Raw genomic sequence first — 14,473 nt, forward strand, 5'->3', positions numbered from 1 at the left:
CTATGTCTCAAAAAATATATATATATATATATTTTCAAATGGTCTTGTCTTTCTCTCTTTACTGGAGAATAGGAATAATGCTCACAATGGCCACAGACCACGGGGGACAGTGGGTGAAATTCCTTAACATCTAGAAATACTGTTCTAATATTTTTCTATTAATAATTGTTCTTGTAAAAGTTTCTATATTCCAATTTTTTTTCTTTTTTTGAGACAGTCTCGCTTTGTTGCCCAGGCTAGAGTGAGTGCCATGGGGTCAGCCTCGCTCACAGCAACCTCAAACTCCTGGGCTCAAGCAATCCTGCTGCCTCAGCCTCCCGAGTAGCTGGAACTACAGGCATGCGCCACCATGCCCAGCTAATTTTTTCTATATGTATTAGTTGGCCAATTAATTTCTTTCTATTTATAGTAGAGACGGGGTCTTGCTCTTGCTCAGGCTGGTTGCGAACTCCTGGCCTTGAGCAATCCGCCCGCCTCGGACTCCTAGAGTGCTAGGATTACAGGTGTGAGCCACCGTGCCCGGCCCCTATATTCCAATTTTTAATAGATTGATCATTTTCTCCTTTTTTCTGAGCTACCAGATTCTCATATGTCACTGACAATCCTTAGGAACTTTAACAAAAATGGCACATACACTGCCACCAAACTTTGCTGTTGAACTGTGATATCGTTTTATCTTTCCTGTGAGATAACTGAATGGAAATCTGTGCACACCTCGAGTCGTGCCCCCAGGGTCAGCATTCCTGAGCCACTTCGGGTAAACAACAGCAAGAGGCCAGCCTCTCTCCAGGGTGGTGGGGCGGGGCGGGGCGAGGGGGCCTTGAGGGTTGCAACGACTCAATGGACCTTCAGGCCAGGTGGGGGCGCCCGCTGCGCGTGTGCGGCGCCTGGGATCAGGATGGGGCGGGCAGTACCGCGGGACACAGTGATTGGCTGGAGCGGGGGGAGGGCGGGAAGAAGACCCTGGCGGGAGCGCTGACGTCTCTGACTGGCAGCCAGGGGTAGCTCGTGTCAGGGGGCGGGAGAGACGAGCAGGCAGCAGGCGCACTGGCCCCTGATTGGCCGCAGCGCGTCAGCGGACGGCTGCGATTGGCTGGGCCGGCCGGAGCGCCGCGCGTGGCCACCGCTGGAGCTAGTAGGCCGCGACGGGCGGCGCGCGCGGGGCTCTGGGGTGGCGGCTGCGGCCAAGCTGGCGGCGCTGCTGCCCCGCTCCCGGTCGCACCCGCGGCTCGCCCGCGCCCGCGCCCACTCGCGGCTGGGCCGGGCCCGCCCATCGCTGCCGCTGACCCCGCCGCCCGCGCCGCCCCTGCCGCACCCGCCGCTGCCCGGCCTGCCGCCCGGCCTGAGCCCCCCGCCGCCGCCGCCCTCCGCGCTCGCCCTGGCCGAGCTGCCGCCGCTGCCTGCGCTCCCGCTGCGGCCGGAGCCGCTGGCGCCCTGGGGCCCCGGCGCCCACCTGGCGCTGCCCGAGCTGCCGCCCGACACCTACGCGCCCGCTCTGCCCGCCGCCGCGCTCGCCCTGCAGGACCTGCCGCGCCTGCCCGCGCCCGCGCCGCCGCCCGCGCACCTGCCGCTGCCGCCGCTGCCTGAGGCCGCCGTCGCCGCCACCCCCGGGCCCGTGGGCGCGCGCGGCCGCCCGCCCCTGATCGCGGAGCCGCCCCCGCAGCCGCTGCCGCCGCTGCCCGCGCGGCCCTCATCCGCCAACCTCCTGGTGCCGCCCGCGGCCCGCGACCCCTGGCCGCTGCCCGCCTTCCCGCCACCCGCGCCCCGCGAACCCTGGCCGCTGCCCGCCTTCCCGCCACCCGCGCCCCGCGAACCCTGGCCGCTGCCCGCCTTCCCGCCACCCCCAACGCCCCCGCACTTGTTCCTGTCGCCGCCCTGCTGACCGCCCGCCCACCTGGTGGGTGATCTGGCACCCCTGCCCTGCCCGGACACAGGGCCTGTGCCCCTCGCCACCCTCCCCGGGAGCAGGTTCGGAAGGCGTGGGTGAGAGCCTGGGCTGGGCGAGGGAGAAGAGGTGTCAGAGGGGAGCAGCCCAGATTTGAGGAGAAAGGAGGGAGTCTGAAAATAAACGCATTTTAAGATTAGTGTCTCTCTTTCCTTTTCCCCTGCCGCCCTATAGCAAGCTTCCTGCCAGGTTATTTGAGAACCTAACGCATCTTCTGCGCTGATAAACTGCTTGGAGAGCAGGGCCTGGGCGGGGCCACGGCACATGCGCAAGGAAATGGGACTGAGGGGATGAAGTCAGAAGTTTAAAATGTTTTAACTAGAGTATCCAAAATGTCTCATTTTCCCTTATAAATTAAAGGCTCTGGATGCCACTGCTAAGACCCTTCTTAGTTTATGCTCGTACGGCCCTTGGAAACTCTGATCCTGCCTCCCAGATCTTTAGTCAACCCTTAAACCTAAATAGATTCAGGGGTCCGGCTGCCAGGCCGCACCAGGAAGGCAGGTGTGGATGATCAGCCGATCCGGCCCTGGGTTGCGTGCAAGGGCCTGAAGTCATCCCCAGGGACAGGAGATCTCCCACCCTGCGGCCCGAGAGGAAACTCCTCTTCTCGGCTTTGCCTGCCTCTCAGCCCTACCTGCCAGTTTCTGCACAGCCCGTGCAACTCAAAGTTCTCTTTGTTCCTCAGGTTCCTGCGCTCAGGTAACCAGGCAGACGTCCTATCTCAATGGGCTCTTCTACAGCAGCTCAGAAGTGGTATTGGGAAGCCAGCCTTGACCCTGGGGGACTCTGAGAACCTGGGACTCACCGGCTAGAAGGGCCTGTATTCGTTTCCTGTGGCTGCAGTAACAATTGCCACTGACTGAGCAGCTTAACACTGACGTTTATTCTCCACAGTCCTGGAGCCCAGAGGTCCGAAATCAAGGTGTGGGCAGGGGCGTGATCCCTCTGTAGGCTCCAGGGCAGAGCCTCTCCCAGCTTCTGGTGGCTTGAGGCCTCCTCTGCTTTCGGCCACATCCCTCCAGTCCCTGCCTCCCCCTTCACGTGGCTTTTTCTCCTCTCAAATCTCCCTCTGTTTTTGTCTTACAAGAGATTGCACTGTCACTAGAACCTTGATAAAGCTCTTACAGGGCTGAAAGAAACTAGCCACCATCTTTCCCCTTCTCTGGACTGTGGCTGAGCTCTCCTGCCCCTCCTCCATGCTGCGTAGCTCTTCCCTCTCCGCGGGGACAGAACCGAGGTAAACTGAGGGACAGGAATGCCTGCGCTCGCTGGGACAGCTGGGCAGATAACTAACTGCTGCGGGTTGAAGGCTGATGAGTCTGACTGATAATAAAGTTAATTGTTACCCTGTCACCGGAGTCTGCCCAGGTTTACACGGGAAACCGCATTTATGCTCTTGACAAAATACTCTTGTCCCAAGTCAGTACCTACAGCGATCCTCAAGGTGTGTGGGACACGCCTGGGGAATGCCTGCTGCCTGCGGCAAGCCGGGAGGTGGCACCGAGGGTTAGGCAGTGGGACTTGCCCTGAAGTGGGGCTCACCAGACCTGACGGGGCTCAGCTTGCTGCCTAGTGCAAGTACCGAGTGAAGGGCACTTTCTGCTCCTGGGAGCCAGGCAGCGAGGGGACCAGAGGGTGGAGGCTGGCCTGGGCAGGGAGGCTCCCGGAGCTCACTCCAGGGAGAGGGAATGGGGGGCCCCAGGAGAACAGGGGCGCGGCTGGGGTGGGGCAAGGGAGGCCCTGCTTCACCCACCCAAGGAGCCGGCCTTGAACTCGGTGTCTGGGTTCATGTCAGGCTTGGCTATTTCCCGCTCGTGCCCTTGGCCCCACTCACTCCCTTAGCTCTCTGAGCTGGCTTCCTGGTCTGTCAAATGGGGGCGACTAAACTGGGGAGAATTATCACAGGGTCTGCAAGGGTCATCTGCATCCTTAAGTTCCGGAGCCAGGGGACCGGCTTCTCCACCTGTAAAATGAGGGTCTCCGGCTCCCGGGAGCCGTGGGTGATGCTGCCCCATGAGCTTCTTACTGTGCAGAGTCCCACCAGCCCAGCGCAGGTCCTGGCACGGAGGTGGCTCTTGGTAACTTAGTTCCCTTCTTTCCCCTTGGGCCACACTTTCCCCCTCTTCTACCCTATCCCGGCTGAGCTCCCATTTCTTCTGCCCACCTGAACCTCCCTGCTCCTCCGTTCTCTGAGAGGGAACAACGACGAGGTCCAATTTCATCATCCCGTGAAGGGGCTGGTGGAGAGCTAGCCTCAGCTCCTCCCTGGGTAGCACAGTTGGGAATGTTCCCCTCCTCCACGCCTTCCCCCAACTGAGGCAATGGGGGAGGGGATTCCTGTGGACTTGTTAAAGTGCCATTGAGATGGTAACCACCACGCCCAAGGGGGCCCCTTCCCTCCCATATCAATGGCATTCCAGCCCCCCTGCAGTCCCCTTTAGGCCCCAACTTTAACCCTTTAGTTCCCAAGGTCCAACTGAATGCATGTGGACCTGCGGACCTAGGAGAGGGCCTGGGATCACCCAGCCTAGGCCTAAGGAGGGCTGGGGCTGGCAGGCATGCCCCTGCCAATGTGTCCTGGAAACTGCCCCAGGCCTCCCTCTCCAATCCCCCCTCCACAGCTACCAGACCACCGCCCTCTCCTAGCGCTCCGAGATATTTTCCCACTTTTACTCCCCTGCTAGGCCTTGGGGAGAAGAGTGGGAGATTTAGGGTGAGAGGAAGCTGAGGCTGTCATGAAGGCAAGTTCCGTGGGGACCGATCCTGGGCTGGGGATGCCTACGTCCTCTGGGTGGCATGAGCTTTCCCTCTTTGCCTGAGTGTACATATGTTAACCAAAGAGGAATTGGGGTCTAAAAAAGTGTGGTCCTCTTAGTGCCATCTCCAGGCATGACACTTACTAGGTTGTGCAGCCCCCTGGGTTCCAGCGTCGGGGTTAGAGCTGCCCGTGGAGCTGCTGGGCCACTGAGGGAGGCCCCACCACAGACTGACCACAGAACAAGGGACTCAGTATTCAAGCTGGGATGTCCTGGGTAAAGGGGGGCAAGTTGGTCACCTCAGACCCAAGGTGCGAGGAGGACTCGTCCTGGGCCTGGGGAAGAGCAAAGCCCCTGGTCAGGGCTATTGAAGGTTGGGGGTGGGGCAGTGTGCCCTTGCAGAGACACCTGCCCAAACCTGTGTGGCTGGATTCCTGGCAGCCCCTGGAAGGCAGCAGATGGAGCCCACAGAAAGGGCCCTTCTGCTCAGCCGCCCCCCCCCCCCCTGAAATCCAAGCCCCAGGGGCTGGGTGAGCTGGACAAACCGCCCCCAGATTCCTGAGCCCATCACAGTGGCCATTCTCCAGCCTGCTGTCCTCACGCCCACCCTCCAGCCTCAGTGGGGCCACCGGCTTGACCCTTCAGCGTGGAGCAGCCCTGCCCTGTGGGGAGGCCTGGGGCCATGCGGAGGGCGCCCGGCGGCTCCTACCTTCCGACCAGCAGGTTGGCGCTGGCCTCAGTCTCTCTATTTGGAAGGGGAAGGCATCCTGTTTTTTTGGGTTACAGACCCCTGTGCAAATCTGATGAAAGTATAAACCTCTCTTGCAAAAAATTGCTAAAACCCATTCCCAGAAGCAATGCTCCCACCCCTGGGTTCGGAACCCTGAGCCATCCTTGAGGTTAGAACCCTTTACAGATAAAGGCCCAGTGGTAGGCAAGGCCGCACTGAGCACGGGGGAGTGATGGCCCCAGCCCTCCTGGCACGGGGACCAGCCTCCCTGGGGGAGTGCGGAAGGCAGAGGTTCTCCCAGGTGAGGGCCCTCTAATCCGGAAAGCGGCCCTCCCCTTCTCAGACAACGATAACCCAGTTCCTGCTACCCAGGGAAGGGCTTGAGGAAGTTCTTGAACCCCCTAAAATGAGGGGCACATGTTTGTGGGAGTATATTAAATGAGTCTCTGACCCAAAGAGGTTAAGAAGCTTGCCGTCCCCTGACCTGTCCCAGTAGGGGTCAGCATTTGAGCTTCAGTCAGTGTGGCTCCCAGGCTGCCCCCCTGGGAGGCAGGGCTCAGGCACACGGGCCTCGCCCCCTGTCCACCTTGTGGTGTCCTGGCCTGGGAGGCCTGAATGGCCACTCACCCAGGGAAGAGAACCAGGTCCTGGGCTGCACTCCCACCCTGAGTTCCCGCCCTCCCCCGCCTGCACAACGGGCCCTTTCTCCCCTGGCCTCTGGAGACCTGGGCAGCTCAGCTCGGCCCCCCAGTTTCAGCAGCGGGGGCGGGGAGAGCACACCTGAGCCGAGACAGAAGTGGGGGGGTAGTTTTCTAGGCCGTTGCCAGGGCGATGTCACCTGAGCTGGGCGCCAGGCACCTGTTGCCCAGGGAACAGTGCGGGCGGGGCCCCTCCCCCGGGAGCCACCAGGGCCACTGGGCTGAGACTGGGGACAGATCGGATTCCAGAAAGTCCCGGGTGGTGGGGGACAGGTGAGGGGGTGTGCGATACTGGGGGAGCTGGGGCGCCTTTGCATCCCGAAACTGGGCAGAGAGAGGACAAAGATGGTAGGGGACAGGGTGGCAGAGGGAGGCTCAGGAAGGCAGGCTGAAGTCCCCTGCACCACCGCCGCCACTCTCTGTCCTCAGCCAGTTACGTTTTTGCTGTCCCTACCCTCATTCCTTACCCCTGAGCTTGTCTCAGTCTTCCCATTCCTTCCTCCCAGGGTTCCCACAAGCAGGGACACTCTTCCTCCCTGAGCCCTCCAGGTCACAGCATTACCCCCTCGGCCCCCATCCCACCTCCTGCCCACGCACCCACCCCCACCGCCTGGTCTTCCCGTCACTCGGGTTTCCCCAATCGCCCGTCCCTGCACTTCCCTCTGCTCCTCCCCTGCTGGCGCATAAAACCCCGCCTGCAGGCAGCGGAACAGCAGAGTCCCCAGGTGGCACCCGCAGAGGGTGCTCTGCTGAGTGTGCCTGCGCCACCCGCCACCCGGGAAGGGACGTGGCTGTCCTCAGCCTGACGGCAGGTCTCTGGAGGACCCATGCGAGCGAGCTTGGCCCGACGTGATTGCAGGGCATCTGACCGGCGTCAGCCCTTAGAGGGGACACAAGCCACTCGGCTGAGCAGGACCCGAGTCTGCTTTGTGTGCGGTAAGGATCAGAGACGGGCCTGTGAGAGGCACGGAGAGGAGACGCCTTTCAAGAGACCCACAGATGTGAGGACTGCCCTGGCCTGAGGACCCCAACAAACCTTCCCCCTCCTGCCAGGCACCGAGACCCCCGCTCAACACCTCCGACACTCCGAGTCACCAAGGCTGCTTGGGCCTGAGAAGACCCGACCCAGGGGGCAGATGGCTTCCACCGGCCTGGAACTCCTGGGCATGACCCTGGCCGTGCTGGGCTGGTTGGGGACCCTGGTGTCCTGCGCCCTGCCTCTGTGGAAGGTGACCGCCTTCATCGGCAACAGCATCGTGGTGGCCCAGGTGGTGTGGGAGGGGCTGTGGATGTCCTGCGTGGTGCAGAGCACCGGCCAGATGCAGTGCAAGGTGTACGACTCGCTGCTGGCGCTGCCCCAGGACCTGCAGGCCGCCCGTGCCCTCTGCGTCGTCGCCCTCCTGCTGGCCCTGCTCGGCCTGCTGGTGGCCATCACGGGCGCCCAGTGCACCACATGCGTGGAGGACGAAGGCGCCAAGGCCCGCATTGTGCTCACCGCGGGGGTCATCCTCCTCCTGGCGGGCATCCTGGTGCTCATCCCTGTGTGCTGGACGGCCCACGCCATCATCCAGGACTTCTACAACCCCCTGGTGGCCGAGGCCCTGAAGCGGGAGCTGGGGGCCTCCCTCTACCTGGGCTGGGCGGCGGCTGCGCTGCTCATGCTAGGCGGGGGGCTGCTCTGCTGCACGTGCCCCCCGCCCCAGGCCGAGCGGCCCCGTGGGCCCAGGCTGGGCTACTCCATCCCCTCTCGCTCTGGGGCATCTGGACTGGACAAGAGGGACTACGTGTGAGGCACAGGCATTGGCCCTGGCCCGGAGCCAGCCTGGCAATTGATGCCTCCCCAACCCCTGGTCTTCTACCAATATCGACCCCCTTCCCCACAGGGAAATCCGTTTTCCAAAACCTCAAGCCAGACCTGGCTTCAGGGCCCAGTCAGGTGTCCCCAGCTCTGGTTCTTCCCCCACTCAGACAGGGCCAGAGCTGTTGGGCACCCTGGCCAGCCCTGCCTCCCCCATACCTACTTCCTCTGCTGTCTAGGACACAGGCTGGCCCTCCCTTGCCCCAGGAACCTGGGCTTCACTCACAGGGCAGTAGCTAGTTGGCTCCATAACAAGGAGCAGGTCACTCACGCCCCCTCAGTGGGTCCACTCCACACGGAGGCCCTGCCCCCACCCCCACCCAGGAGCTGGGAATAAAAGAGCGTTTGGAACTGGACTTCCTCTGATTTGTGCGCCGGTGCTGGGCAGGGACAGCCAGATGGCCTGCTGAGGTGGCTGTCAGGCCAAGGCCTTCTCCAGGTGCTGCCTGGTGGGTACCTCACTCAGGCCATGGGGTCTGAGCCAGGGAAGGCATGGAGACAAAGGATGGTGAATGACTTTTGCTCACCCGCCCTCTATCCAGGCTGGGCACTCAGTAGCCCCCCAGCAACACCAAAGGCACATAACGAGACATGTTTTATTTAGTAAAGACTTGTGAGTGTGGTGCGCAGGGCAGAAGTGTTGGGGGAAGGGGGACGTCTACAGCCTAGCTGGGACCTGACCCAGGGAGAGGGGTGGTAACAGGAAGGAGGAGCCAGAGGTCAGAAGATCTGAAGGTGGGTCGTTCTTTGGTTCTTATCACCTGCTCTTCCAGGGCTGAGAAGAAGGGCTCAAGGGCCCCTGGGGTTTCCAGAGGCCTGACCAGGAAGGGCATGGCTGTCCCTTTAAGTCTAGGGAAGCCCAGCCCCCAGCAGCAGCAGGAACTCTTAGGGACAGTCCCTTTTGTCACAAAGGCCAGCACAGCAAGCAGCCTTTATACTGGTTCTACAGCTCCAGGTTGGCTTCCAAGATAGGTATGTCCATGGTGGAGAAAGATCCAGAAACTCAAAGCATCACCTTTTTGGCTCCATCATCCAAAAGTGAGAAATGCCAAAAGCAGAGCCCAGGTGGCCATGTGAGTCTGAGTCATCTTGATTCAGTTACCAAATGGATTTTAAAAATACCCCCCAAAAATAAAAACAGCAAAAAACAGAAACAAAAGATAAGAACCTACCCCAAAGCTGTTGGGCATCGCCATCCTTTGATGGTCCCAGCTCAGGGGCGAAGGCTCCAGTGGAGCCCTCATTCTCCTACCCACATCAGACATAATTCTTGGTGGGGTACTCGGAGGGCCCCCGAGAGGTGGCAGGGGCAGATGCCGAGTAGCGAGCCATGTATTGGCTGGGGCCCCGGGACCCCCCTGAGGGGCAAGTGCAGCACAGCAGCCCCCCACCCAGGAACAAGAGGCCCGAGGCTGCCCAGCCCAGGTAGAGGGAGGCACCCAGCTCCCGTTTTTGGGCATCAGCCACCAGGGGATTGTAGAAGTTTTGGATGATGGCGTTGGCTGTCCAGCAGATGGGGACCAGGATCAGGACCCCTGAGATGACAAAGATGATCCCAGAGGTGAGCACCAGGCGGGCCTTGGAATCCTTGTCCTCCACACAGGTGGTACACTTGGCCCCAGCAAGGTAGACCAGCAGGCCAAGCAGGGCCACAAGGAGGGCGATGACGCAGAGGGCACGGGCGGCCTGCAGGTCCTGGGGCAGCGCCAGCATCGAGTCGTACACCTTGCACTGCATCTGGCCGGTGCTCTGCACCACGCAGGACATCCACAGCCCCTCCCACACCACCTGGGCAACCACGATGCTGTTGCCGATGAAGGCGGTCACCTTCCACATGGGCAGGGCGCAGGACACCAGGGCATTCACCCAGCCCAGCAGAGTCAGGACAACTCCCAGGATCTGCAGCCCAGCAGAGGCCATGACGAAGGTGACGGGGCTGCACTGCACTGGGGGACGGAAGCAAAGCAACATTTAGCCTGGCAGGCCCAGGTCCCACGCCACAGCCACCACACAGGACACCAGGAGCACACGCCCCGGGAGGTGGTCACCGCATCCTGCGATGTGAGCAGGAGGTGCCCCCAGAGCCTCACTTCCCACGGCACACGGGGCACTTCATGCCTCAGCCTCTCTTTTTCTCCCTGGTATTCCCGCCCCGGCAGTTTTGAGTGTGAACAAAAGACGGTGGTATAAAGCCCGCTCAAATGCCAGTCCATGGCCTCAGCCACTTCTGAGTACATGCTATCGAGCAGCAAAGTGGCCAAAAGGGGGACGAGAAGAGTGCAATTTCCAGGAAGTGCTGGGGGGCACACAGATGGTGGTTTGGCCCTAGCCCTGGGTCTCAAGCTCAAAACTTGTCAGTTTCAATACTAAGATTGGAGACTCCAAGCTTCCTGCCACCACCACCCAGTGTCCAAACCCCTCACCCCAACTTGGTTCCCTGCCCTAGGCTGATGGATATCAGCCTGATCTTGAGATCTTGTGTCTGGAGCCTGGCCCACCCCCACCAACCATAAGCCACCTCCTTCCTGAGCCTGGAGGTCACCTAGGCTCCTAAGGCAGCGGCCAGGCCCAGCCCAGGCCCAGCCTATCCCTGGAGGGGCAGGAGAGGTGGAAAAACGTCATCAATCCTCCTGCCACTAATCCCACCCACCGGAAAGCAGTTTCTTCTCTTAGGCCAACAGGTGACTCCCTGTGTCCCACCCTTCCAACCTCCCCTAGGGGCCAGATGGCATACTCTCAAGGCTGGGGGCATTTTCGTGTGTGTACTACACCAAAACGCCTCACTAGGGTGTCCTCTCAAACTTCCCAAAAGGAACTAAAACCCTTGGGTTCTGTGCAGTGAACCAGTTCCTCCACCGCCACCCTGGCCTGCACCTGTCCCCTCACGTCCCATTTCGTGGGAGGTTGCCCCAGGAATCAGCTCTGCTCGGGGTCCTGCTGTGGCTCCCCACTGCCCAGAGTTCTTCCAGCGCACGGCTTAGACCTAACCCGAGCGCGGCCCAAGCGAAGGCCCTGAGCCGCTTCTCTTAGGTGCCAGTCCAGCCTGGGCCGAGCTCATGGCGGGGCGGGCCAGTCCGCGCTAACCCCGGCCTCCAGGCCCGCCCGCCAGGCCTCCGGCCGAGCCAGGACCGGGCCAGTCCAGGCGGCCCTGCCCTCGCCCCCTTCCTTTTCTACACACCGCAGGCTCCACTTTGGAGGGCGCCCCCAGCTGCTCGGCCACCCCAGCCCGGGAGCCCCGCGTCCAGGAGGGGTTTCGTGGCGGCGCGGGCCGCAGGGTCCGCTCCCGCAGGTGAGGGGGAGGGGATGCCCGCCCCGAGAGGCAAGGCAGGTGGGGGAGGGGCGCCCCGGGTTTCGGTGCCTTTGTCCCCTGGGAGAGGGGAGGGGCGTTTAACCCTTCCAGAGCCGACGCTGGTTTCGGCGCAGCCCCGGGCTCAGGGACGCGCTGACTCGCGTGGCCGCCGCCGCCAGGCGCGCAGCCCGGTTTTCTACTCGCACCCGGTCCGCGCCGCCACGCCCCGCGCCCGGCTCCGCGGAGCGCCTCTCCCCAGCACGCACGCTGCCGCCAAGCTCACCTGCCGAGGACGGTAGGGAAATTCCTAGGACGAATGTGGGCATGGGGCGGAAGCGGGGGTCTTAAAGAGGCGGTGACGTCACTGGACCGCCGCCCCTGGGGAGGGGCAGAGACCCCGTCCCGACGGCAGCGGGCGTGCGGATCCCGGCCTAGTCAGAGGGGGCGCTCCAGGCTAGGGCCGGCGCGCCCGCATCCTGCTGGGGTGCGGGGACCCGGGCTGGCCCGACCCACTGTCCCGACCCACTGAGGGTGAGCGTGGGGGGCGTGGAGCCGAACCGAGCTCGAGCCCCGGCTCCATCTACCTGCGGTGGGACACTGGGAATTCACCTAACCTTCCCGAGCCTCAGTTTCCTACTCTGCGAAGTGGAGACGACAAGCTTATAACTAGGTCCTGGGGCATAAATTAAGGGCTCGTTATTTTGTGTTGTTATACCCGCGGGCTATAGCAAAGCTCAGCAAAGCTGCGGCTGTCGCTGCAAGGACTGTCCGTGTCCGATTCGCCCTGCCCCACGGCCCCGGGCTTGAGCACCGAGAAGACAAGGCCGGTGCTGCGGGCCCTGGTGGCTCCAGCGACAGGGCCCGGTTTGTTGAACGAAGAACTGAACGTAGCGGGCCGGGCGGGGCGGGGCGTCCTGGAGCGGCTCGCTGGGCGGGCGGAGCCGCGAGCTCCACCCCGGAAGGCGGGGGCGGCGGGGGCGCTGCTTTGGGTCCCCGCCGGCCGGCGGCGGGCGCAGACGGCGGCGACCGCGGACGCGCACCATGGCTGGGGGCTCGCTGCTGCTGCGGCTCCTCGTGCTGGGGCTCGGGCTGGCGCTGCTGCGCGCCGCGGCCGGGGAGCAGGCGCCAGGTACGCGGGGCGCGGCAAGGCCGGCGGGGCTTCGGGAAGCCGGGATTAGGTGCCTGGAGGACAGGGCGGAACTGGGGGCACCAGGCGGGCGTAGGGACCTGGGATGAAGCGGTCTCAAACACCGCGCTCCGGGTTGGGGAAGGCCCCATCCCGCTTTAAGCTTCATCCACAGTTCGGGCCTCAGTTTCCCTGACTGTCCACTTGGGGTGGGTGTGGGGCTGTCTTCGACTCTGAAAGTCCGAACTTGAAGTGGAGAGAGAAAGTAAGTTTGAGGGCGGGATGTTTAGTTTGGTAAGGGGGCACGCCCCCAGCCTGGTCAATACGGGGTCTATCCGGCCTCAGTGGCGGAAGAGTTGCGGGGGGGGGGTGTCGAGAGGCGCTAGGGTCTGTGCCTTCTATACCATGTGGGGTGCCCCCTTCCATCCGGTGACTTCAGTGCCCAGCTATGCGGGGGGAGGGACCGGGGTCGGGCCTAGTGCCCAGCAGTGAGTCACCCGCCGGGAGCAGGGGGGTTGTGGAGACCTGACCCCCCCTACCGTCCCGCAGTACGCCCCCCCTCCAGCGCTGCCGTGTCCCGGTCGGGCCGTGCGGTCACCTGGGAGGAATGCGGGGGGAGGGCGCCGGTGACTCACGTTATTCGAGCTCGCGGACCCTGACCTCAGACCCCAGAATAGCACGGCCCGCCCCCAGCCACTGACCGGCGGCCCCCTCCCCAGGCACCGCCCCCTGTTCTCGCGGCAGCTCCTGGAGCGCGGACCTCGACAAGTGCATGGACTGCGGGTCGTGCCCCGCGCGACCACACAGCGATTTCTGCCTGGGCTGTGAGTGGGGGGCAGGGCCGGTGGCATGGACCTCAGCCCGGGGTTGCTGGTGCGGAGGGGAGGGGGCGCAGGGCTTCGGATCTGGGAAAGTAATGCGGAGGGAAGCGGGAGTGGGGTAGGGGCTCTGATCAGGGTGGGGGCCATCGCGGAGGGAAGGCTTGAAGCACAGTTCTAGGGGGCAGGGCTGGTCCGCAGAGGGGCCAGGTGTGACTTAGGGTCCCACTCCCAGGCGCTGCTGGACCTCCTGCCCACTTCCAGCTGCTTTGGCCCATCCTGGGGGGCGCCCTGAGCTTGGCCCTTGTGCTGGGGCTGCTTTCTGGCTTCCTGGTCTGGAGACGGTGCCGCAGGAGAGAGAAGTTTACCAGTAAGTGCGCCCCGGCCCGCCTGCCCCCATCACTCCTCCACATTCACATTTCCCCGGCTCATGAACGACCCCACCTCTTATCTTGCAGCCCCCATAGAGGAGACCGGCGGAGAGGGCTGTCCCGCCGTGGCGCTGATCCAGTGACAGTGAGCGCCCCCTGCCAGCCGGGGCGTCGCCCGTTCGTTCATTCATTCATTCATTCTAGAGCCAGCCCAAGCCTCCCAGACGAAGCTGGAGCCAAGTTCCTCCAACCACAAGGGGGGGTTGGGGGGATGGGTGAATCACCTCCGAGGCCTGGGCCCAGGGTTCAGGGGAGCCTTCCAAGGTGTCTGATTGCCCTGTCTCTGGCTCCAGGACAGAAAAGGAGCCTCACGCTGGCTCACACAAAACGGCTGACACAGATTAAGGAACTGCAGCATTTGCACAAGGGGGTGTTCCCCCTTCCCTGACGGCCTGGGGGCCAGGCTGACTTGAAGGGCAGACACCACACTAAGCCCCACTCACTCAGATGTACTGAAATTCCACCACTGGGTTCTCAGCCTGGGAGGGTTAGGGACCTGTTCTTAACACTAGGGGGCTGGCCCTCTAGGAGGGCTGGCCCTAAAATACAGAGCCCCCAGCCCCAAAGTGGGAAAGAGATATTTATTTGGGGGAGAAATTTTGGAGGGGAGGGAGATTTTATTAATAAAGAAATCTTTAACTTTAAATGGTTTGGAGAGTGGCATGATCCCAGCTTGACTCCCCAAAGCTGGAGGGAGGGAGTGAGTCAGTCAGCCGCGGGGGCGGGGGCGGGGCTGTGACTCACACATTCTCAATGCCTGGAGCCCAGCCTGCCAGGACCTGGCTGGCCTTAACCGTTTTCCAGGGAAGATCTTGAGGA

General features: G+C 62.5%; 3 protein-coding genes across 3 annotated transcripts; 2 read left to right on the top strand and 1 right to left on the bottom strand.

The window, feature by feature from the left end:
* The first annotated feature begins 6,913 nt into the window (after positions 1-6,913).
* Positions 6,914-8,312, top strand: CLDN9 (claudin 9). The gene has a single exon (XM_012743577.2). The coding sequence runs from the start codon at positions 7,269-7,271 to the stop codon at positions 7,920-7,922; it is 654 nt and encodes a 217-aa protein (XP_012599031.1). The 5' UTR covers positions 6,914-7,268; the 3' UTR covers positions 7,923-8,312.
* A 269-nt stretch (positions 8,313-8,581) lies between these two features.
* On the bottom strand, positions 8,582-11,662 carry CLDN6 (claudin 6). Its single transcript, XM_012743572.2, has 2 exons — positions 11,563-11,662; positions 8,582-9,936 (listed from the first exon to the last, which is right to left on the bottom strand). The coding sequence occupies exons 1-2, from the start codon at positions 11,603-11,605 to the stop codon at positions 9,248-9,250; spliced, it is 732 nt and encodes a 243-aa protein (XP_012599026.1). The 5' UTR covers positions 11,606-11,662; the 3' UTR covers positions 8,582-9,247.
* A 590-nt stretch (positions 11,663-12,252) lies between these two features.
* Positions 12,253-14,300, top strand: TNFRSF12A (TNF receptor superfamily member 12A). The gene is made up of 4 exons (XM_012743827.2): positions 12,253-12,408; positions 13,125-13,229; positions 13,459-13,593; positions 13,682-14,300. Exons 1-4 carry the CDS (start codon positions 12,321-12,323, stop codon positions 13,735-13,737), a joined length of 384 nt encoding a protein of 127 aa, XP_012599281.1. The 5' UTR covers positions 12,253-12,320; the 3' UTR covers positions 13,738-14,300.
* The last annotated feature ends 173 nt before the right edge of the window (positions 14,301-14,473 follow it).

The sequence above is a fragment of the Microcebus murinus genome, chromosome 19, assembly GCF_040939455.1.
Source record: "Microcebus murinus isolate Inina chromosome 19, M.murinus_Inina_mat1.0, whole genome shotgun sequence".
NCBI classification, from domain to species: Eukaryota; Metazoa; Chordata; class Mammalia; order Primates; family Cheirogaleidae; genus Microcebus; species Microcebus murinus.

Bases quoted from the DNA above. Each gene is read 5' to 3' on its own strand.
- CLDN9 (XM_012743577.2), top strand. From the start codon at position 7,269: ATGGCTTCCACCGGCCTGGAACTCCTGGGCATGACCCTGGCCGTGCTG.
- CLDN6 (XM_012743572.2), bottom strand. From the start codon at position 11,605: ATGCCCACATTCGTCCTAGGAATTTCCCTACCGTCCTCGGCAG. The intron at 9,937-11,562 runs GTGAGCTTGGCG...TCCGTCCCCCAG, and splicing joins TTCCCTACCGTCCTCGGCAG to TGCAGTGCAGCCCCGTCACC.
- TNFRSF12A (XM_012743827.2), top strand. From the start codon at position 12,321: ATGGCTGGGGGCTCGCTGCTGCTGCGGCTCCTCGTGCTGGGGCTCGGG. The intron at 12,409-13,124 runs GTACGCGGGGCG...CCCCCTCCCCAG, and splicing joins GGCCGGGGAGCAGGCGCCAG to GCACCGCCCCCTGTTCTCGC. The intron at 13,594-13,681 runs GTAAGTGCGCCC...CTTATCTTGCAG, and splicing joins CAGGAGAGAGAAGTTTACCA to CCCCCATAGAGGAGACCGGC.